Below are 23,443 nucleotides of genomic sequence, written 5' to 3'. Positions count from 1 at the left end.
CTAAGCATCAAAGGACACAGGTTTCCTTGTTTCTTTGGGTCTTTATTTTTGAACAATTTCATGTCATATAAATACGTTATATTAAATACATTTGTGTGGTTTTCTCTTGTTAATCTGTCTTTTGTTATAGGTGCCTCAGCCACGAACCTTATGATAGTGAGGAAAGACTTTCCTTCTTCTCTTCTACAGTCCCTTCCCTTCTCCTCCAAACAAAGGTCTAGCCCTTTTCTTGTCCTTTGCCTCTGCCGTCTCGACCAGATATTTGTTTTCCTAATATAAAATTCTTCAGGTGTGTCTTTATGAGGGCTTTAGTAGTGAAAGAGATAAAAATCAATGAGTTCTAGATGCATCTAAAATAGCCATTATTTAAACAAACGTAATCTACCTTCACTCGATAATTTTACCCAAGAGGTTATTTTTCCGTTAGAGCAGCATCTTGCCCACCCTGGACTCTTCTGTTGGCCTCCATGAGTCATAAGTTGGTCTCTCCCCACTCCTCACTCTCCTTGCACTAGGGAAAAAGGAATGACTCATCTGAATGCTGAGTTTGGGGAGAGAAACTAGACGTGCTTGGGTTTGCCTGAGTACAAGGGTCTGCCTTCTGGCTGCATCTCCCCCTCTACTAAAGTCTATTAGGGCACATTCAGCCACTGTAAGAGACTCCTTTAGTTTTCAGCTCTCTGGTGGTTCGGGGAGTACCACTAGGGGAGTTGAGGGGGTTGGGGGACAGGGAGATCTACTGAGTCATGGAGAAGAGTGTTGGCAAGCTGCCTGTTTAAATCCTCATCCTCTGACCCAGGTTTTACCAGCAAAAATACCAATAGTTAAAGCTGCTAATTTAAATTTCATTTGCCTTCTCCTTCATCAGATGTTTTACAGATCATGTAAACAGATACACGATTTAAAAACAAATTGTCTTTCCAATGACACCTAACCAAAGGGCCCTTTTCAATGAGGACATTATTTCAAACTCCTGTGGAGAATCTGGACTTGTTAGTGCTTCAAAAGAAGGGTGGCATCAGACAAGAAACTCTACCACCAGCCAGGGGGATTCACTGCTACTAGAGGTTTACATGTGCACAGTGCCCTAGCAGTGCTCTCCCAGCCTGCTGAATTCTTACTTTCAACTTTCTATGAAAATGTGTTAAGGTGTTAAGATCCCTGAAGGCTCCTCGTTGCATAAAATATCTATATCTATATACACACATATCTATATACATATATAGATATATATAATTTTTTTTTTTAAAGACTGAATCTCACTCTGTCACCTAGACTAGAATGCCATAGTGTCAGCCTAGCTCACAGCAACCTCAAACTTCTGGGTTCAAGCCATCTTCCCGCCTTAGCCTCTCGAGTAGCTGGTATTACAGGAAACTGCCATAGTGCCTGACTAATTTTTTTCTATTTTTTTGCTTATCTTTTTTTTTTTTTTTTGTAGAGGCAGAGTCTCACTTTACGGCCCTCAGTAGAGTGCCGTGGCCTCACACAGCTCACAGCAACCTCCAACTCCTGGGCTTAAGCGATTCTCTTGCCTCAGCCTCCCAAGTAGCTGGGACTATAGGCGCCCGCCACAACGCCCGGCTATAATTTTTTTTTTTTTTCTATTTTTAATAGAGATGGGGTCTCACTCTTGCTCAGGCTGTATCGAACTCTTGAGCTGAAGTAATCTTGCCACTTTGGCCTCCCAAAATGCTAGGATTACAAGTGTGGCTCACTGTGCCTGGCCACATAAAATTTGTATTAAATACACACATTCTTTTTCTCAGCACATGAAATGTTCTCCAAGATAGACTGTATGTTACATGTGTTGGGACGCAAAACAAGTCTCAAAAATTCTTTAAAATAGAAATCATACCAAGTATCTTCTCAAATCACAATGGCATAAAACTAGAAATCAATAACAAGAGGAATTTTGAAAACTACAAAAAAACATAAAAATTAAACAACATACTCCTGCATGAATATTGGGTCAAGGAAGACATTACAGAGGAAAAAAAAATTTCTTGAAACAAATGATAATTGAAACAGAATATACCAAAATCTGTGGCATTCAGAAAGCAGTATTAAGAGGGAAGTTAAAGCAATAAATACCTGCATCAAAAAAGTAGAAATATTTTGGGGCGGTGCCTGTGGCTCGAAGGAGTAGGGCGCCAGCTCCATATGCCGGAGGTGGTGGGTTCAAACCCAGCCCCGGCCAAAAACTGAAAAAAAAAAAAAAAAAAAAAAAAAAGGTAGAAATGTTTTAAATAAACAATCTAATGATGTTCCTCAAGGAACTAGAAAAGTTAAGAGCAAACTTTAAAATTAGAAGGAATGATAAAAATCAGAGCAGAACTAAATGAATTAGAATCTAAGAAAATAATAGAAAGGATCAACAAAATGAAAAGCTTGTGTTTTGAAAAGATTAAATTGATAAACCACTTCCTGGACTAACTTTATTTTTATTTATTTATTGGAGACAGAGTTTCACTAGGTTGCCCTCAGTGGAGTGCTATGGCATCACAGTTCACAGCAACCTCAAACTCTTGGGCTTAAGCAATTCTCTTGCCACAGCCTCCCAAGTAGCTGGGACTACAGGCACCTGCCACAACGCCTGGCTATTTTTTGTTGCAGTTTTCATTGTTGTTTAGCAGGACCGGGCTGGGTTTGAACCCTCCAGCCTCGGTGTATATGACTGGCACCATAACCACTGTGCTACGGGTGCTGAGCTCCTAGACTAACTTTAAAAAAAAGAGAAAAGACTCACATAAAATTAGAAATGAAAAAGAAGACATTACAACTGACAACGAAGAAATACAAAAGCTCATCAAAGACTATTATGAACCACCCATATAAAAACAAACTGAAAACCTAGAGGCAATGGATAAATTCCTAAAAACATACAACCCACTAAGATTGAATCAAGAAGAAATAAAAAACCTGAACAGACCAATAACAAGTAACAAAATTGAAGCAGTAATAAAAAGTCTCCCAACAAAGAAAAGTGCATCTTAACAAGGGTATATGTGAAACTTAGTAAATGTGGAATGTAAATGTCTTAGCACAATAACTAAGAAAATTGCCAGGAAGGCTATGTTAACCAGTGTGATGAAAATGTGTCAAACAGTCTATGAAGCTAGTGTATGATGCCCCATGATCATATCAATGTACACAGCTATGATTTAATAAAAAAATAATAATAATAATAAAAAAGAAAAGTCCAGAACCAAATGGCTTCCCTGCTGAATTCTACCAAACTTTCAGAGAATTAACACCAGATTATCCTCCATCAACACCAGAAAATTGAAGATGGAATTCTCCCTTACTCTGTCTACAAGGCCAGCATCACCCTGATACCTAAACCAGATAAGGTCACAACAGCAAAAACTACAGACTAATATTCCTGATGAAACAGACATAAAAACCTTTAACAAAGTACTAGGCAACCACACCCAACAGCACATCAAAAAAATAACACATTAAAATCAAGTGGTATTTATTCCAGCGATACGAGAATTGTTCAACATTCACAAATTAATAAACATGACACATCGCATCAATAGAATAAGGACAGCAAGTATACGATTATTTCAATAGATGCAGAAAAAACATCTAATAAGTTTAACATCCCTTTGTGATAAAAACTATCCTCAAACTAGAAACTTCAGGGGCACACCTCAACATAACGAAAGCCGTATTAACCCAGAACACAGCCAACATCATCCTGAATAGGGAAAAGCTGGAAGCCTTTCCTCTAAGAACTGGAAAACTACAAGGATGCTCTCACTGTCACCACTTGTGTTTAAAATGTACTCATAGTCCTGGTCACAGCAATCAGGCAAGAGAAAAATATAAAAAGCAGCCAAACTTGAAAAGAAGTCGAACTGTTTTTCTATGCTAATGATATGATCTTATATCTAATAAAGTCTAAATACCCCACCAAAACACTCTTAGATTTAATAAGTAAAATTTAGCAAAGTTGCAGAATATACAAATCAACATACAAAATCGGCAGCATTTCCATACACCAAAACAAACAAGCTGAGAAAGAAATCAAGAAGGCAATGCCGTTTATGATAGCTACAAAAAACATAAAACACCAGGAATAAATTTGATGAGAGAAGTGAAAGACCTCTGCAAGGGCAACTATAGTGCTGATGGAGGAAGCTGAACTGGCCCTCAGTCCTGCCCTGAAGAATTTCCGTTATTAAAATTACCACAGACCCAAAGCAATCTACAGACCTGATGCAATCCCTATCAAAATATCAACGTTGTTTTTCACAGAATTGAAAAAACAATCATAATGTCCATATGAAACTAAAGAGCTAAAGCAGCCAAAGCAACACAGAGCAAAAGGGAAAAAACTGGAGACGTCGCACTTCCTGACTTTCAAAGATGTTGCAAGGCCGTAGTAACCAAAACAGTTTCTGCAGGCATGCGTTAGTGCATGCAGGTATTTGTGTAAAAACAGACACGCCGACCAATGGAACAGATCAGACGGTGCAGAAATAAATCCATATCATTATGGCTAACTGATTTTTGACAGAGGCATACACTGGGAAAAGAACAGAGTCTTCAATAAATAGTAGTGGGAAAATTGGGCGTCCATAAGGAATGAAACTGGGCCTATATCTCTCATCATATATAAAAATCAATTCAGGATTGATTAAAGACTTAACACTAAGACCCCAAACTATAAAACTACTAGAGGAAAACATTTGAAGACATTGGTCTAATCAAAGATTTTATGGCTAAGACCTCAAAATTACAAACAACTAAAGTAGACAAATGGGACTATATTAAACTAAGAAGTTTCTACACATCAAAGGAAACAGTCATCAAGGGGAAGAGACAACCTGGGGAACGGGAGCAAATATGTGCAAACTACTTATTCAGAAGGAAATGAAATAGGCCCAGAACATATAAGGAACTGAAATATCTCAACAGCCAAAAAAACCCCCCAAACTCAATCTAATTAAAAAGGGGGTAAATGATCTGAACAAACATTTCTCAAAAGAAGACATATAAAAGGCCAACAGGTCTATAAAAAAAAAAAATGCTCACCATCACTAATCACCAGGGAAATGCTGTTATAAATTCTCTTGTTATCTTTTTTTTTTTTTTAATAATAGGGGTGTCAGCCAAGAAACTTGCAGTAGGTAAAGGGGAGATAGTGCTTTCTCTTGCCTCAGTTCAGTAACAGCAATAAGGACTATATGGTCTACAAAGCTTGGTCCTTTATAGAAAAGTTTGTCAGCCCCTGTTCTAGAATACTGGAGGAAAGTATGCATATGTTCCAAATATCTAATTCTACATAAGGACGTCTTCCATCCGCTCCCACATCCTGCATAAGTGAAAGCAGGTGTCAGCGTTTCAGAGCGGCCTCTCCTTATCACCCAATCTGTCAATCTCTACCAGTCACACCGTGTTAGAAAAGCACTGATATTTAAGAGTAGCTGAACTCAATCTAATTTTTATTTTTGTTTACTTTACAAGGTTTGTCATCCCCACCTGCCCCCCAAATCAATTCCCTGGAATATAAGCTTTATAATAGCAGTTTGGTACATCATGTTTGTCACAGTGTTTCCAGCCAGAACAATGCCTGACGCCTAACTGACGCCCACTAAACGTTAGCTGAATGAAGAGCTTTTTTATAAAATCAGGTAAACAAAAGATTCCCGGAACTTAACTCAGAAGAATATTATTTCTTATTTCAAAGATGAATCATCTCCACAAAATCTCATGTTTTCTTTTTTAGAATTCATTTAAAAACCATAGACTTAAAGGAAATAATGGCTGTTATTTCTCTAAGAACCACTTAGAGCATCAAGTGGGCAATTTACTCAGTTTCTCTGTGTTTTCAGAATAGCCTTAATAATCTGAGGGTCATAAATGAACTAATATGTTAAATCATTTGAGTTGCCCAGGAGAAGATGCCACAAAAATTCATAATAATCATATCACTTGTAATAAAATGCCCACTCATTTTACATACTAAAGAGCACACATTTCTACAGTCATATTTTCTAAGTGCCACAAAGAGAATATAAAATATTTTAGCATCTGCCAAGCCTTACTAGATTTGATTCCTTGCAGGTGAAGCATCATAGCAAAATTCATACTCCAATCTTCCTAAGTTATAATGTGAGGCCAGACTAAGTCCATGGGAGCTGAACTGGCCTCCACTCACTCAACTACTCCCTCAGCATGTTCTCTGTGCTCAGTACCAGTCTGGAGCGCCATGAACCAGCCCAGGCTCTGGGGATAAACCGTGAGCTGTCCCTGCCCTCCTGGAACCCACAATGGTGGAGACAGATGTTAAACATACAATGATATCAATTAACATTTCGCTTAAAATTGTGACAAAAGAAGTACGATGGGACATTACCTAGCCAGGAGGATCTGGGACGACTTCCTGGAAAGTCATATTTAGGCTAAAAGATGACTCAGAATTGCCAGGCAAATGGAGAAGAGGAAGGTTGTAACCAGAAAGGCTCTGTAAAAGGACAGAACTTGGCACATGGGACCAGAGAGCTGTCAGTTTCGTCAAGCAACTTCCGCAGGGAGGTTGCTATATGAATACACACATCTAGGCCAGAAAAATGTGTGACCCTGTGTTGGAGCATGTTTAACATTTTAAATGGGGGCAAAAAGAACAAAATGTGCTGGCCAGGTTGGTCCCAGCAAGAGCACATGGGGCACTGCTGGTGCTGCAGGGACTACGGTCTTTGTGCTGTCAGCACTGGGTAGCCACAAAGCGTTTTTAGCAGGAGAGTGAAATAATCAGTTTTGTATTTGAATAAGAGCATGCTTGCTGACTGTGGTGAATCTCCTGATAAAATGGTTTGCAGCTTATGTCTCTCTATAAGCCTGTACTATGTTACAAGGACAAGCCACATACTCCCATTGTTTTGCCTTCTATAGCAGCAGATATACGTTCAATATCCTTGTTACCCAAAGAGTTGTCTGGGGACCACCAGCAGCAGGAGTAGAGTCACCGAGGAGCTTGTTAGAGAAATATGTAATTTCCCAAGACTGACTGAGTCAGAGTCTGCAGCCTTAATGAGATCCCCGGATGATGTGTCTTCACGTCAGAGACAGGAAGACTTGTTTTACATAACTGTGCCCCACCTCCCACCCTCAGCAGAACCTAAATGATAGCTGTTTCCAGCACTCTGTGAATTTTCTGGAGCCCGCTGATACCTCTGAGCTGGTCCATCATCATGGTTGGGTGGGATGCTGAGTTGGAAAGGACAAGGGAAAAAATCACACAAAAGAACAGGGTTCAACTCCTGTCCGGAAACAGGACTGACCAAGTCAGAATCCAGCAGTGTGGATGTCATTCCCGGCAAAAGTAGCCTAGGACATCCGTGTTGACAGCTGAGCACACCAGGAGGAGTATAGTCTTACTTTAGGTCACCGCCTTCAAGACAGTCACTAAACTGCACTTGGGTCGCTCTTACAAAACAAAACACCACACATATACAAACACCAGCCCCCACGCATAACAAAATATTCCTTACGTTACCTAAAAGATGGGGAAAATGGTAACTACGAGGCAAGATGATTTGAATTATGCATTCGTTTTCAGTCAACTGTCACTTGCCAGTGGTAGTAGCCCATTGGCTAGAATTTTCTCTAGATTATCTTAGGCACTTTGCTACAAGGCTTAAACTCGTACCAACTTATCCCTTATGAACTGCGCAGCTGCTATTTGGCAGCTGTTCCATGGCTCTGCATGGCTGCCATGGAGTGTGGTGGCTGGAAGCATGGACGTTGGAAGCCAGCTGCCTGGATCAAATCCTGCTTTGCCCACACCAGGTGTGTGGCTTAGTTCATGTGTGTCTCAGTTTCCTCATCTATAAAATGGAGATGATAACTGTACTTATCAGAGAGAGCTGTTACAAGCCTCCGTGAGTGAACACACATGAGACCCTGGGAAACAATGGCTGGAGTATGTTAAATATCATGCAGGTGCTAGTTTGCTGTTGTCCCTCTACTACAAATGAATATCATCAGAAGCTAACAAGTTTCACTGGGACAATAGGCACAGGAAAGAATATTAGTCACAGTACATACAAACACCACTGGCAGGAAGGGTTATCTGTTAGCACTTGGGAAATTGCCACATATTCGTTTCTCTGATGCCACCTGTGAGAAACCTGTAAGGTTGTGTGGCCTCAGCAAGGTCATTATCAGAACAAATGCTCTGGGTTTTTAAGTTGATAATCCAAAATAATGTCTTACAATTTTAAAATCCATAAACAGCGTAGGTGACAGTTCTTTTCCTTTGGGTTTAAGATGGCCTCATTTAAAATCAACAAACATTACCTTCTCATGCCAACTGAACTGTAGCCAAGAGTGTTAACGACCACCTACCATATGAAATCAATTTCTTTTTTATCAGGTTTAGGCAATGTAATGATTCCCTCAAAATGTTACATATTTTTACAAAGGAAGAATTACTTTATATGGCAAAACTCTGATTCTACTTCCCAGAAGCTTGCAGCCTATGAAACATAGAAATTTTTACCATTCATTTATTTAGTTTTGCTGTTTTCTGATGCCCAGTGCAGTTGCATCTCAGATGACAAGATAGCCATTTCCCTATAGACTCTACAGATTCTTTAAAAACAAATAAAAATTCTGATAAATCATTTTCACTCAGCAAAGCCAAAAGCTACAAGCATCATTCTCACTATGAAATAGACTCCATGTGTTTTGATCTGTTTATTGTATGGTTGTTGACTTATAATGCAATACCACAGACTGCATACTTTATCAAGAACAGAAGTTGATTTGGCTCACAGTTGGAGAGGCTGGAAAATCCAAGAGCACGGCGCCAGCGTCTGGGGAGGCCGTCCCACGGCAGGAGGGTGGAATGCAGAAGGGAGCACACAAGGCAGAGAGGAAGTGGGCCCAACTTGTCTTTTTGATTAGGAACTTACTTAAGTGATAACTAGCCCACTCCTGTGATAATCTGTGAATAAACGCAATAATCACCTCCTATAGGTCCCACTCCTAAACACTGTTACTATGGCAATTAAATTTCAACTTGAGTGTTGAAGAGGATATTTAAGTCATAACAGTTGTTTGTCAAGAAAACCTTTGTACCTAATAGAATTCAATAATTGTTTACTGAACAAAGAGAACCTTGTTTTAAAATATACATAATAATAAACATATGTACTTAATAACTTGCATTTTTATTCGTAAGCCAATTTAACACAGTTAAACTTTATTAATTAGAACAAAAATACACTATTTATAAAGACAAACTCTCTTATAAAAAGCTCACAATTATGTTGCTTGAAATACCTAAATCATGGTATTTAACTCTAAAATTTTGCTTTCCTAAAAATGTGACCAAACTTCTAAATTACGGAGGATTGTTCTGAAATACTGAGACTTTTAATCAAATGAAAAGAAAATCTCTATAAAAAATACTACAAATTTTAATTTTGTGTGCATAATAATTCCCATCTTAGCATAATTACTTTTTTTTTTTTTTTTTGGTAGAGACAGAGTCTCACTTTACCACCCTTGGTAGAGTGCCATGATGTCACAGGACTCACAGCAACCACAGGCGTTCTGCCACAACACCCGGCTATTTTTTGGTTGCAGTTCAGCCAGGGCTGGGTTTGAACCCACCACCCTCAGTATATGGGGCCGGCGCCCTACTCACTGAGCCACAGGCGCCACCCAGCATAATTACTAAGAGTCAATGAGTATATTGTTTCTAACTGGAAATGACAAGAATTCTCCTGGAGCCTAATAAGTCAGTCAGTCAATTGATTAGTAAATTCTGATACTTTTTCCTTACAGTATTCAAAGTCATTAGTAAAATTCAATACAAGCAATGCCGAGCAGCCACACAGCCTGGCAGCCTTTGTAAGAAATGACGGGTATTTAGACAGTTGGGTAAATACACTGTTGAACTCCACTGGAACCAGAACTGAAGGTGATGTCTGTGGTATCTTTGATAACTCAAAGTCTCTTAAAAACAAGTGCATTATATATATCAGAAGGTGAACCTTATTTTTAAGTAAATGTGGTGAGTAAATTTATGAGAAAGCACAGCTCCCAGGGCTCTTCCTGTTCCTAGTGGCTATATCAATATAGTCTAAAGTTTTCATCACAATTGATTTTCCATGCTGTTCTATGTTCTACATGTCCCATAAGAGAAATTATCTCCTATTGATAGGACCATGCCCTTGAGTTTCAATGATTCTATTGGAGTAACTCCCCCAGCTATGTCAGGTATTACCCATGTCATACGACCACCTTGCCCAAAAACTCAGACTATAAAGTTTAAGGGAAGCTCTGCGTTTTTATCTCACAACTGGTAACTGATTGAGCGCTATTTACTGTTTTGTTTAAAAAGTGCTGTGTTAGCGTGAGGAGGAATATAAAATCTACACTACAGCCCTGACTACCTAGCTGGGAAGACACGAGACGCATTTGCATCAGGATGTCCTGGTTGCTCCCACCTGAGAGTGGAGATGACGCTTCTGCCCAATATCACCACTACTCTGCTTCAGGGTTTAATTTGCATGAGTATTTATGTTGGAAAATGAGGGACTGAAAGCTCTGCTTTGGTTCGAATTCAGGTCTGCTCACTATTTATCAGCCACATGCATCTCTGGGTAATATTTATCTTAAACTCTGATGCAGTGTTTTTCAACCTTTTTAATCTCATGGCACACTTGAACCTATAGTTAGACTTCTGTGGCACACTTAAAAGAGTTAAAAAAAAAAAAAGAATATACTTACTGTGCTTTGAACTTTTCTTTTGAAAATAATCTAATTCTAATTAATGGTTTTTAAAATTTTTCATGGCATACCCATTGACAATCACTGCTCTAATGCCTTTATTGTTTACATAAGGATAACAGTACATACTATAAAGGGTTATAGGAAGAATCAAATTAGATAACGAGTGTAAAGTGCTCAGCATAGTGCCTGATATCTGTAAGCAAAGGAGAGATGTTGGTTAATTGGGGAAGTATGATAATTTCCCTCCTACCAGTTTTCTTTTTTGAGGAGTAGAGTCATACCCTGAAGCAACAGCAATGGCTTTCAGGTGAACTTTGTGAGACTTGAGGCCCAAACAATACTGCCCAGGGACTACGGGAATAAAATCACATCAGGGTTTCGGAGGGAGAACCTCTGTCCTCCTTGCTGGGACACAATGAGGCCTGAGGAGCTGGGCCGACCTTTGGCACCATGTACTTTGTTGTTTTGAGAGCCCCAAGGGAGCAGCACTATCTCTTAGGCATCTCCCCTAAGTGGCTTTTGCAAAGCAAATGTCAAGATGAACGGAGGTGAAGAATAAGAGAAAGTGGTCCTGGGCAGATACAAGAAGCCAAAAATTCCCAGAATGGCTAGAGCCGTTTGGACAAGAGAATGCTGTGAACCTCTCACTGTAGGGCCTAGTGACACACACAGATACCGCAACAACAGAAGGCAAAAAATGCTGAGGTGAAATAAAGTAGCCAAGACTCAGGAGAAGAAGAGATCAGTGTGAGCCAAAGTGTTAAAGTATACGGAACCTCGGGCGGCGCCTGTGGCTCAGTGAGTAGGGCGCCAGCCCCATATGCCGAGGGTGGCGGGTTCAAACCCAGCCCCGGCCAAACTGCAACCAAAAAATAGCTGGGTGCTGTGGCGGGCGCCTGTAGTCCCAGCTGCTCGGGAGGCTGAGGCAAGAGAATCTCGTAAGCCCAAGAGTTAAGAGGTTGCTGTGAGCCGTGTGACGCCACGGCACTCTACCCGAGGGCGGTACCGTGAGACTCTGTCTCTACAAAAAAAAAAAAAAAAAAAAAAAAAGTATACGGAACCTCAACTGGCCTTTGCAGATGGGAAGAGGCCCAGTCGCCCATGATGGTCTAAAATAGTGATTTTTAACTCGGTGCCTGCGAAGATCTTAAGTGAGCCACAAAAATTCATAAAAGATCATTAAGTACCTTCTAAAGAAGGTCAAAGCACAGTAAGTATATTCTTTTTTTACTCTTTTTTTGATCAGCATAATTTAAGTGTGTTGTGGAAGTTTAACTATAGGTTCAAGTGTGCCATGAGATAAAAAATGTTGAAAGACACTGGGCTAAAAGAAAAACCAATGAGGCCAGGTGTGGAGGAGACAAGCTGGGGCGTTGGGTCAATGACTAAGACCGTGGTGTGTGCAAGACAACAGGGGCCAAAGGGTGAGAACGCAAGTCGGAGGCTGTATTTGAATGGCTGAAGGGGCTGACTTTGTTTCCACAGGAGATGGGGGACTAGAGAAAAAGGTTTTGGTTTGGGAAATCTATAGCAAAACCAGTAATGAAGAAGATGAATCTGGCTTCACACAGCACAGAATAGGAGAGGTTCGTACAGGGTGGGTGAAAGTGGGTAGAAGCCTCTTCCCAGACAAAGCAGGAGCACAATGGGACATATTGTATTGACATAACATTATTTACCATTTTCTGCCATAGCATTTAGCGGGAACAAAAGAAAGTCTAAGAGAAGTCTGGTCTTCTGTTACTCTTTAACTTCCATTCATAATTTTCTCATAATTACTTCACCATGCCCCAGCGGGTATGGTTGTAAGACACAGCCTGCTTGTCTGTAAGTTGCAGAAGCACCCTTCTCGACATACCAAAGTCCTAGACTTGCTCTAATGCAAACTTCCCTTTCTCTCTATCTCTTTCTCTCTGGTCTAACTCAGACTTATGCTTTAGAAATATAAGTACATTCCTATAATTTTCCTAGGCATTTGAGGCAATGCACAATAATACATTTCCATATAATGTTAGGAATGATAGAACAGTGTTCTATCATGTTCTATCTAACATAAAATTATTGTTTTTCCCTCATTCAGAATCCTGGAAAGCAAATTCTTTCAAAGTGGTTTGGAAAGTGATTCAATGTTTTGCCTCCTGCTAGCCCCACGGACTTCTAATACACCTGACTGCCAATACCAGGAAAAAAATTTTTTATTTAATGAGAGCAATGAGTAGGTTATCTAAGGACATTCTTACAACTGCAAATACTCACTTGAGCTCTTCAACAAGATCCTCAGTAAAAGACCATTGCGATGCAGTAGGGTTTCCAGAAGAAGGTTCCAATTACAACCTGGCTGGGATAAGAGCAGTTTCAACTGACCCTCGGTTTTCATTCCTCCAGCTGATGGAGTCCTTTCAAAATGCAAGATAAAGATGGAGTAATGAAGTTAATTTATCTATGAAACTAATAGCCTTAAAGTACAGATGTAATGCTAACTCCTTTAAATGTCAATTCCTCCCAGATTACTCTGAAAATGCTTTCATGCTTACTTACTTTGGGTTGCCCGGGGAAGGAATTAAATTTAATCTCAACTAGCTAAAAGCAAATTAACATTTGGTAGCCTGCCAAATTTAAAACTGATACAAAATAGCTATGCCTATATTTCATGGAACTATGTCCCTTTTGTTTCATGGAGAAAAGAAAAATTATTCATACATTTATTCTGAATGCATTCATTTGTTCATTTACTGATACAGAATGAGTACCTACTGTGTGCTATTTACTCCTTCCTTTATTAACAGAAAGAAGTTCTGATGGATTCTGGCTACTTTGTAATTTGCTATGTGCTGTGATTGCTGATAAAATGAAAGGAATTCAAAGCTTCTGTCAAGGGTCAACTGTAATCTAATTTTTAGTATGTAAAGCCTTAAATCAACATGCAATTACCAGAACCACTGCTACCTACGTGAGTAATCAGTTCATCAAAGAGAAATAATTCCAAGGCAAATAAGATTCTACTTGCAAAATTACCATCAGTGTTGAACAGAAAATTGAAATCAGGTCCTCTATGTCCCACTTTCATTCACCAATGACTCAGCAGATCAGAAAGCAAAGCAGGAATTGAAAACTGGTAACATTCTCACTTTTTCCTTCTAAAATCTCAGAATTTACATTCACTAAAGGTCATGACATGAGAAAGAAATTTACAAGAACAACAATAATAAAAGGCAGGAAAAGGTCAAACTCAATCTGGTGGTGGCCATAAAGATGTGGCGCACGGGTGGTGTTGGGAAGAGAAAGTGTGACTGGGCAATGGAGTGGTGTGGATGAGGATCAGATGCTTCCAAGGGGATAGCAATGCACAGCAAAGGGCACTAAAGAGAGGGATAGTTTGCAGCCCTGTCATTAGCAGACACAATCTACTGAGTGGAGAGCCATCCAGAGGCCACCACAGGCTAGACCAGTGGTTTTCAAAGCATGGGCCCCAGACCAGCAATTGGTAAAAATGTGAATTCTCAAGTCAACCTCATCTACCCCTTTAATGGCTCCACAGTATTCATCATCTGGCTATCCCATAACTGATTTGTCTAACTATACTGTAGATCATTTATTTCCATTTTTCTTTTAGTTAAGGATTTGATGGATGTTTTTACGTATAAAACTTTGTTGAAATCCCTAATTAATTCCTTATAGTTAATTCACAGAAATGGAATTTCTAGAAAAGGAGCAAAAAATATTTTTAAGTTTTTGATACATATCATTAAACTGTCCTCCAAGTATGCATCGAATTGCATTCTGCGATGGGTAAGTCCTCATCCCCATGTTCTAATCTTTGTGTTAGGACAATAGTGGAGACTGTTTACTAAATAGAAGCAGAAGGAAAGAAATGTGTCATTGCATTTTCACTTGCTTTAGATACAGAAAGAAAAAAAAAGTTAAATACAAGAATTAGCTGTTCAAAAGACAAACCCATTTTCATGCTGACTTCCCATGCTGCGAGCTGAGTGGAACTGAGAAGGCCTGGAGGTGGAGGAAGTATTACACAGCTGTGCCCAAAAGGGAATAATTCCAATGATTGCTGGTGTAAGATTAAAGTAGGCAATAAAAATAGGTCAAAGAACTCAAACAAATCAGCAAGAAAAAAAAATACCCTCCCCTCAAATGGGCAAAAGACATAAATAAAAAGAAGATATATAAATGGTGAATAAACACGAAAAAGTGCTCAACATTACTAATCGTAAGGGAAACATAAACTGAAAAACCACAATGAGATACCTCCTTACCTTTGTCAGAATGGCCATTACTAATAAGTCAAAAAATACAATAGAATTTAGAACAGATGTGGCAAAAGTGAATGCTTATTCACTATTGGTGGGAATGTAAACTAGAACAAACTCTTTGGAAAATAGTACAGTGATTCCTCAAAGAACTAAAAGTAGACCTACCATTTGATCCAGCAATTTCATGATGGGTTATCTACCCAAAGAAAGAAGTCATTATATAAAAAAGACACCTACACCAAAGTGTTTATCACAGCGCAATTCACAATTGCAGAGATATGAAATCAACCTAAGTTATTATCAGCTGATGAGTGGATAAAGAAAATGCCGTATACACACACACACACATGCACACACACTATGGGGGTCTAATCAGCCATAAAGAGGAATGAAATCATGTCTTCTGTAGCAACTTGGATGGAACTGAAGGCCATTATCCTGACCTAAGTGAATGATGTAGCTTGTTTGCTTAACTTATGCTATAAGACAGGCATCCTCAAACTGCAGCCCGTGGGCCACATGAAGCAATGTGAATTGTATTTGTTCCCGTTTTGTTTCTTACTTCAAAATAAGATATGTGCAGTGTGCATAGGAATTTGTTCATAGTTTTTTTTGTTTAAACTATAGTCCGGCCCTCCAACAGTCTGAGAGACAGTAAATTGGCCCCCTGTTTAAAAAGTTTGAGGACGCCTGCTATAAGAGATCAGTTATTTAATTTGTTATTTTTTAAATGATGAGCATTAAAGAGTTGGCTGTTTAATACTTAATGATACAAAATATATTAATATTTATTTTCCAGATGACAAGGTATTGACAAGATTCCATTGCTAGGAATTAATTAGAGATATTGACAAAGTTTTATATCCAAGTTAAGTAATAATACATCGAGGTCCTTGAAAGGGTCTATGAATCATTAATCTTGGATTCTTCAGTGCCCATATGCAAATAGGCACACAGTAGGTGAGCAGTATGTGGTTGTTGTGTCTGTAAAGACATTTGTGTACAAGGTTTTCATACCCTCTGTTTACGGGTGGCACTCTTGTTCCTCAGGAGAGTGTGAAGTGAGTCAACTGAAATGGTGAAAAGCTGACAGTATATTTCCAAGATGAACCAGGAATGCCTGGGGATTAAGTGTATCTCCTTTAGCCATACATATTTTTATTTTCAGATATCAAGCAAAGGCATTTTCCAATGATATATTTAGCAAAGCAGCAAATGCCATTGTACATAATGCCACAAAATGTTGTCAGATTATTCTGAAAATACATTTCATACTTTAAATGGTTTTTCTTATTTTTAAATAGTGTTAATTAAATAATAAAAGTGAAAGACCCTATTGGTAATTTTCAGTGACTTCTCTCTCCACTTGTACCTCAGGCTCTGAGTTCGTTACATGAATTACCCAGTTTTGCTGCCTATGTTTGATAATTAGCCAAAGAACTGTCAAATCCCCATAGATCAAGAAGAGTGAGTTTTTAAAATAGAACTAAATTTCAAAACTTCTCAGTTTTCCATTACGTCATGAAAGTCATAAGCCAGTAGAATGATTATGAAGACTGTACCTTAAATCCTTGCGCTTAAAAAAGAGAAAAAATACTCTTTCCTTATCTGCCTATTGTGAATAAGTTATAAGTTCTTTTCGTCAGATGCATTTGCATTCAGAGATTCACAGAAACTTTAAAACAAGTCATAAAATTAAAAATTGTAGGGCATTTGGAGGCATCCACTCACCTGAGTAAAGTAGGGTAGAAAGGTGATATGCAAGAAATCCAGTGTAATGGTTGCTTAAACCCTGACTTCAAGGAATCTGCAGCAGACTCATCCATACCATGCTGAAAAGTCCTAGGGAAACAAATCATTGTTTCAGAATATGCTAACATGGAAACCACTGAAATAACTATTTTTACTTATATTCAGTTAATGATTTTTACACAAAATGATATTGTGTTAGGGCGTTGCACTCACTTCATCCTTTTGAGATTTATGTTAATAGGTGACTCAGGGGCCCGGTAGGCAAGTCAAAACAGCCATGAAAAACCATGAGCTAAGACTTAGAATCTTCATGAACCTACAGGTAACAATATTTCCACTTGGGTAAAGTGTAACAATACCATTATCATTTATTTTTTTGAAATATCACATAATAAAATTCAGCAATGATAAATGCATAAAGAATAGTATAGTAAATACCATTTATATTCCCATAAGTAGCATTTCAATATCCTATTGTACCTCCTCAACTTGGATCCAATAAATGCTCATATTTTGTTACATTTTCTTCATAAATGTGAAAACGTTTGGTATGAAGGTACCTCTTTTTAATCCTTAAAAATTAAAATTGTTAATACTAAGCAATTAATGAGAAGTCAAAATTAATTTTGCATGCTCCTAGGGAACTAGAGAGGACTCCTAAAGATGAACTGACCGGTCTTTGGTGCCCCTGTGACAGGCGTCGTGTCTTTCTTTGACTCTCATCTGGACTATTGGAATATATGAAAGTTACTGATTTGTGTACATTGATTTTGTAACCTGAGACTTTGCTGAATTTATTCATCTATTCCAAGAGTCTCTTGGTTGAATCTTTGGGGTTTTCTAGATATAAGACCATATCATCAGCAAAGAGTGAGAGTTTGATCCCTTCTTTCCCCATTTGGACCCCCTTGATCTCCTTCTCTTAAATGATTGCTCAGGAGACAACTTCCAGAACTGTGTTGAATAAAAGCAGGAAAGCTTTAAACCTTCCGCATTCAATATGATGTTGCCTGTAAGTTTGTCATACATAATTTTGAGATTTCTCCTATCTATACCTGTTTTGTTGAGTGTTCTTATCATGAAAGGGTGCTGAATTTTGTCAAGTGCTTCTTCTCCATTGAATATAGCCTTTGTTTTTGCATCTATTTATGTGGTGACTGTAAAATATATGATTGTGATTTCAAAATTAGGACAATTTCATTAGAATATCTAAAACTATCTTTGGGAAGTAACTGTCATATATTTCTAGGTTGGATCAAATTCAACACCTTGACATTATAAAGGATTTGTTACACAAAATCTTTAGCAGATAATAAACATTGTATAATGACAGAGAATTATATTTACCTTCATAGAATTAAGAATGATGACTGGGAGTATTTTTGAAATGGAATTTTTTGAAGTAGCACTATCTCCACATATAGTACAGGAAAAATAGTGACTTTTTATACTAATGAGTGGAATTTCATTTTGAACCCCCCCCCCCGCCCCCCCGTCTTTCCACTCTACATCTTGCTTCTTGTATCCTCACAGTTTGCAAATTTGACTCTTTTGTCCCCTGGTTGTCTTGCTGAGTAGAGCATTGCCTAATTAAATATATAATATTTGGAACTGTGTTTGACTTTTAATATATCATTTCTTATTGAGAGCCATGTTTTCCTTACTAAATTCCAGATCAGAATAAAAATTCCTTAAATAGGCTTCAACGTCAGGCTATATTATTTCCACCCCTTGCATTCCACTGTGTGAGCTAGAGAGGCAGGCAGAAACCAGTCCAGATACCTGAATACTTTTTTCTAAGGAGTCTAGACTCTGTAGGTACCAGCAATAAGGAATCACCAAAGAGTTTAGAACATGAGAGGAAAACTAGCAGCTTTGCATCTTAGAAAGATAACTGCAGCAGTTGTGAGGACGGAAGATAGGAAGAAAGGAGCAAATGAGAGGAGGTTGCAGGAGCGCAGTCAGAAGAGGGTAAAAGTCGAGTGGATAACAAGTAGGTGGCAAATATAAAAAATGGTAAATTAATAAAACTAACAATAGTCATTTCCTAAAGACATGTTAGTGACGGCATGAAGGGGAATCTATTTTCACCTGAACTCATATATGTAGTTAAGGAAGAGGGAGGCGCCCAGGATGAATGCAGGTGTTTTCCTTGGTGTTCAACATGTGGAAGGGGCTTGCGGGTATTTGACGAGACTCTGGGCTGACTGATGGGGTACACACAGTGAGGACCTGCTCCAGGATGTCCACGGGGGAGTCCTCAGCACTATGATGAGGCCACAGGATGAAGGAATTCACCCCTCAAGAGTATAAAGGAAAAAATGGTCAAGGATGAAACTCTGGAACACATCAACATTTAAAGAGAAGGGCAAGAAACACCTAAAAGAAACCAACAAGGAAAAGTCAAAGAAGTAGGAAGAGAGAGAGGAAAAGGTGACAGAGGGAATTGCAGAGGAGAGAACACGGCCAGCAGGCCCTCAGCTGCGCGAGGCTGAAAGGAAGAGGGTCGGTCCGTCCAGGGCCACCTGCAGTGCCTGGAACCCTCCAGACCCTCAGGTCTGGGCCCTGGACTGAACCCAAACTTCCTCTAGTAAAAGAATCCATTCTGTAGAATTTTGATTCCCTCAAAAGGACGTGGAAGGCCCCTCGTGGCCCCAAGGCCCCTAGTCCCACCTCTGGGGGAGGTGGGCGTCCAGGGCAGCGAGGGAGAGGGGCGAGTGGAAATCTCTACTGCAAACTGTTTAGAAGAGAAACACGATAGTAAGGGAAGGATACGTCTTAATACAGAGGCTTAGGGTAAGGAGCTGGAAGATACGAAGAGTATGTAAAAGATCATGGAAGAGAAGGGACATGTGATCCCGAGGTCAGGCGAAAATACTGCCTGAGTTGGGAAAAGCATGGGTCGCCTTGATCAGAGACAATGGAAGGATGCGGAGGTTGAGCAGGGGACAGAATGGTTACAAGGACGGAGGTGAGACGGTAACGCGCACTCGCGAGGGTCTGCAGTTCTGCAGGGAAGAGGGAGCTCGAGGCCTTCTGCTAACAGTGGGAGGGGTCAAGGCCGGGGCTTGTCCAGTGTGAAGAAGGACGGAGCAGCAGCTGCCCACTGGATGGAGGTGCGATTGCCGCCAGGGGATGCCCCCCCACCAGCGTCCGGGGTCTGGATGGAGAGGCCCGGAAGGGTTCGGGGGTGGGGGAAGAGATCAAGGGAGCTACAAGAGCAGGGTGCTGGTGTAACGTGACAAAGGAGACGCAGGGAAAGGTTCTGAGAGAAAGGCAGGCTCAGAAGAGAAGCAGCCGGGGGGCGTCGGGCCGCAGGACGGAGCAGCGCGAGCGGCTGGAGGATGCCGGCCAAGACCGCGGTGTCAGCCGGAGCCAACCTCTCCGCGCTTCCCTGAGCATAATCAAAGACTCCGCATTTGTGCGGTCACCCGGGGGCTCCGCATTCTCCAGGAAAGGACGCGGGCCGGGACCGACCTCTCCGGGGGGCGTCCACCTGTCTGCGCACAGCCCTTCACCTGCCCCCTCTCTGCGCTGCTGTGCTGCTTTGTTTTTCCATGGGACTTAACTCTTCCTCCAATCCTCTTACATTTACTTTACTTTTTTTTTTTTTTTAATCTGCTCCATGCCCCAAGGTCAGGTCCCAACTGACCACAGCCGCGGAAGGAGCACAGAGGCCGGCCTGGGTTGTATCCGGAGGTGCTGTCCTTAGATGGGTAATGCTTCGTGACTCAGCCCTAGTTTCTCATTTGTAGAATGAGGATTAAAATATCACTAATCAGCGCCTCACAGGGTCAGCATGGGGATTAGTGAAATGATGGCTGTAAAGGATTTAGCCACGCGCCTCATACACGGACAGAGCACGACACACACGTGGCATCAGCAGTTTGATGAACTACAGTTCAAACAGTTCCTAATAAGGTCTCTGTTTATTTCATAACTGACTAGAAAGAACGTACGGAGCATCGAACACGAATGGAATGGTTACGGGGTGCCAATTTCTTGACCGGAAACCCCTGTTCACCAGCGCGTTCCTGCCGGGGCCTGAACTCTGAGTCCAGGGAGCCCCTCTGGGGATAGGGAGGTTCCTTGGCTGTGAGAGATGTTTATGGTCTCCCAGGGAGTGGTATCTGTGTGAGTGCTTAATTCCACAGCAAGATCCCAAATTAGTTTCATTATTCTGGAGAGTCTAACCGTGGTGAAAATTGGCCCACCGGCCTCAATCGGAGAATGGAATGACGTGCTCGTTGTCAGATACCCTCTGACGATGTTTTGGTATACTGTTACCTGGGGGAGAGTAGAATGCAATCGTATGGGCCACAGAGTAGTACTTTCCACAAGACATGAAAAAGTTTGCTATACCGGGCGGCGCCTGTGGCTCAGTGGGTAGGGCGCCGGCCCCATATACCGAGGGTGGCGGGTTCAAACCCAGCCCCGGCCAAACTGCAACCAAAAAATAGCCGGGCGTTGTGGCAGGCGCCTGTAGTCCCAGCTACTCGGGAGGCTGAGGCAAGAGAATCGCTTAAGCCCAGGAGTTGGAGGTTGCTGTGAGCTGTGTGAGGCCACGGCACTCTACCGAGGGCCATAAAGTGAGACTCTGTCTCTACAAAAAAAAAAAAAAAAAAAAAAGAAAAAGTTTGCTATACCAAGAAAATTTAAATACTCTTTATAAAATAAATAATTGTCTATGTGTTGAAGCAGAATGCATTTCTTCAGGTTCCCAAATTAGCCGACTGTAAAGATGGCTTTGCTTAAGGGGAAAAGATGAATCTGGGAATGTTCCTTGCCTTTGCCCTTCCCAGCCCCGCGTCACGCCGCCCCAGGCTGGACCTGCCAGCCTCTGCCCCAGCTCTTTCTCTCCTGGTTCTCTGATCTATACTCACGTTGCTCTCTTTCCATTTTCTTTAACAAAATTGGTTGGCTATAGCTGGCTCCTTCTGTAGCCAGCTACTGAAATGAAATAGATCCAATGCACATGGATAGTGAAAACAATTGATAAGCTGGAAAGAATTAGTTAGCTGGGTTTCATGCTTCTTTTGCGCCACCCAGCTTTTGGTTGCCCTCCCAGGAGAACTGGGTCTTTTAATGAGATGCTATTGGGCTGACCTCCATGAGCAGGGTATGAAGGGGTCTGATGACTTCTTGTGTCATCTGTACCCACCGTGGTGCCCAGGACGTGCGGAGTACCCAGTAAATAGAAATACCAAGAGATCTTGAAAAGGCAGAACTAGTCTGAAACTCAACTATTGAGACAGCACTGGAAAACTTGGGATAACTGAGGACGTGTTTAGGCTTTCTAAAATCAAAGACAACTAACTATGGAAATAACAAAACTGAAGATGGTAAGCAGAATTCTAAGTCACTGCTTTGCTTTCAAAAACAAGCATTATCCCTGAGGCTATTAGAAGTTGCGTAAATGTCATGGAGAGAGATCAAGGTAAGACTTCGGGAGTAAACTATGGCTCCTCACTATTTGCTTTTTAATCTAATACGGTCCAACCCAACAGACAGTGCAACAGGCAGGGAGATAGCACTGGCCTCACCCTCACGCTCTTCAAGGAAATTCACTTTTCTGAAAGGGTTTTCTCTGCCAGTGGGCCATATGCTATCATCCTCTCCTGCCTGGGACTCTGGTTTTCTGAGAGTCATAGGGACATGCACCCCCTTCCCTCCTGCCCCCGTACTTGGAGTTGGCTGCTGGGAGCATGGCACTTTGATGCTGGCCGGGCACCTCTCAGCCCAGTGGAGCAGAGCTCCTGACATTTTTCTTGCCCTCTGGTTTGGGTTTCTTATGATGAAAGTAACTCTTTGAGGTTACAAAATGATGATTTGAAGTTAGAAAATGACCAGCACAATGCTTGGCCCATAATAGGTACATAGTAAATATATGGTTAAAAAAAAAAAAAAAAAAGAAAGAAAGAAAAGAAGAGAAGGGCAGTGTCTGTGGCTCATTGAGTAGGGCGCCAGCCTCATATACTGAGGGTGGTGGGTTCAAACTGGCCTGGCCAAACTGCAACAAAAAAATAGCTGGGCGTTGTGGCGGGCGCCCGTAGTCCCAGCTACTCGGGAGGCTGAGGCAGGAGAATCACATAAGCCCAAGAGCTGGAGGTTGCTGTAAGCCGTGATGCCACAGCACTCTACCGAGGGTGACAAAGTGAGACTCTGTCTAAAAAAAGAAAGAAAGAAAAAAAGAAGGCAGGAAGGAGGGAGGGAAGGAAAGAGGGAAGGAGGAAAAGAAGGAAGCGGGAAGGACAGAGAGAAGGGGGAAAGGAGGGAAGGAGGAAGGGAGGGAAGGAAAGAGGGAAGGTGGGAGGCAAGAAGGGAAGGAAGGAAGGAAGGGGGGAAGTACAGAGGGAAGGGGGAAAGGAGGGAAGGAGGAAGGGAGGGAAGGAAGGAAGAAGGGCACGATATTGTGAGAAACTGCTTAGCTGACAGGACCATCTGTGAAGGGTGGTCCTGGGTTGGTACACAGCCAGAGGGCAGGATAAGAAAGGTCTCGTGGAGAAAGAGAACAAGTCAAGACTCCAGAGAGCAGCAGGAGCCGGGCAGAGTCGGGCCCAGGCTTCTCCAAAGTCAGTGACTGCGACTGGCTTCTTCCCAGCATTTCACCTTATTAGGACCACACGTAAAGCTGTTTAATTTTGTACTTTTTTAAAAAGAGATTTTCC

The 23,443-nt window shown here is 41.0% G+C and overlaps 1 protein-coding gene across 8 annotated transcripts in view; it reads right to left on the bottom strand.

Annotated features, from left to right (window-relative positions):
* Positions 1-23,443, bottom strand: part of KIAA0825 (KIAA0825 ortholog) — a 498,502-nt gene that overhangs the window by 304,668 nt on the left and 170,391 nt on the right. For all 8 annotated transcript variants that reach the window (XM_053586527.1, XM_053586542.1, XM_053586532.1 and 5 more), the window contains 2 exons: positions 16,755-16,865; positions 13,015-13,154 (listed from right to left, as the gene is read on the bottom strand). In XM_053586527.1, coding sequence (XP_053442502.1) covers positions 13,015-13,154; positions 16,755-16,865 — 251 coding nt within the window. The remainder of the gene's footprint in view (positions 1-13,014; positions 13,155-16,754; positions 16,866-23,443) is intronic.

This window comes from Nycticebus coucang, chromosome 1 (assembly GCF_027406575.1).
Source record: "Nycticebus coucang isolate mNycCou1 chromosome 1, mNycCou1.pri, whole genome shotgun sequence".
NCBI lineage: Eukaryota > Metazoa > Chordata > Mammalia > Primates > Lorisidae > Nycticebus > Nycticebus coucang.
The sequence above is the reverse complement of the archived record's forward strand: the minus strand, read 5'-3'. Positions and strand labels throughout refer to the sequence as shown.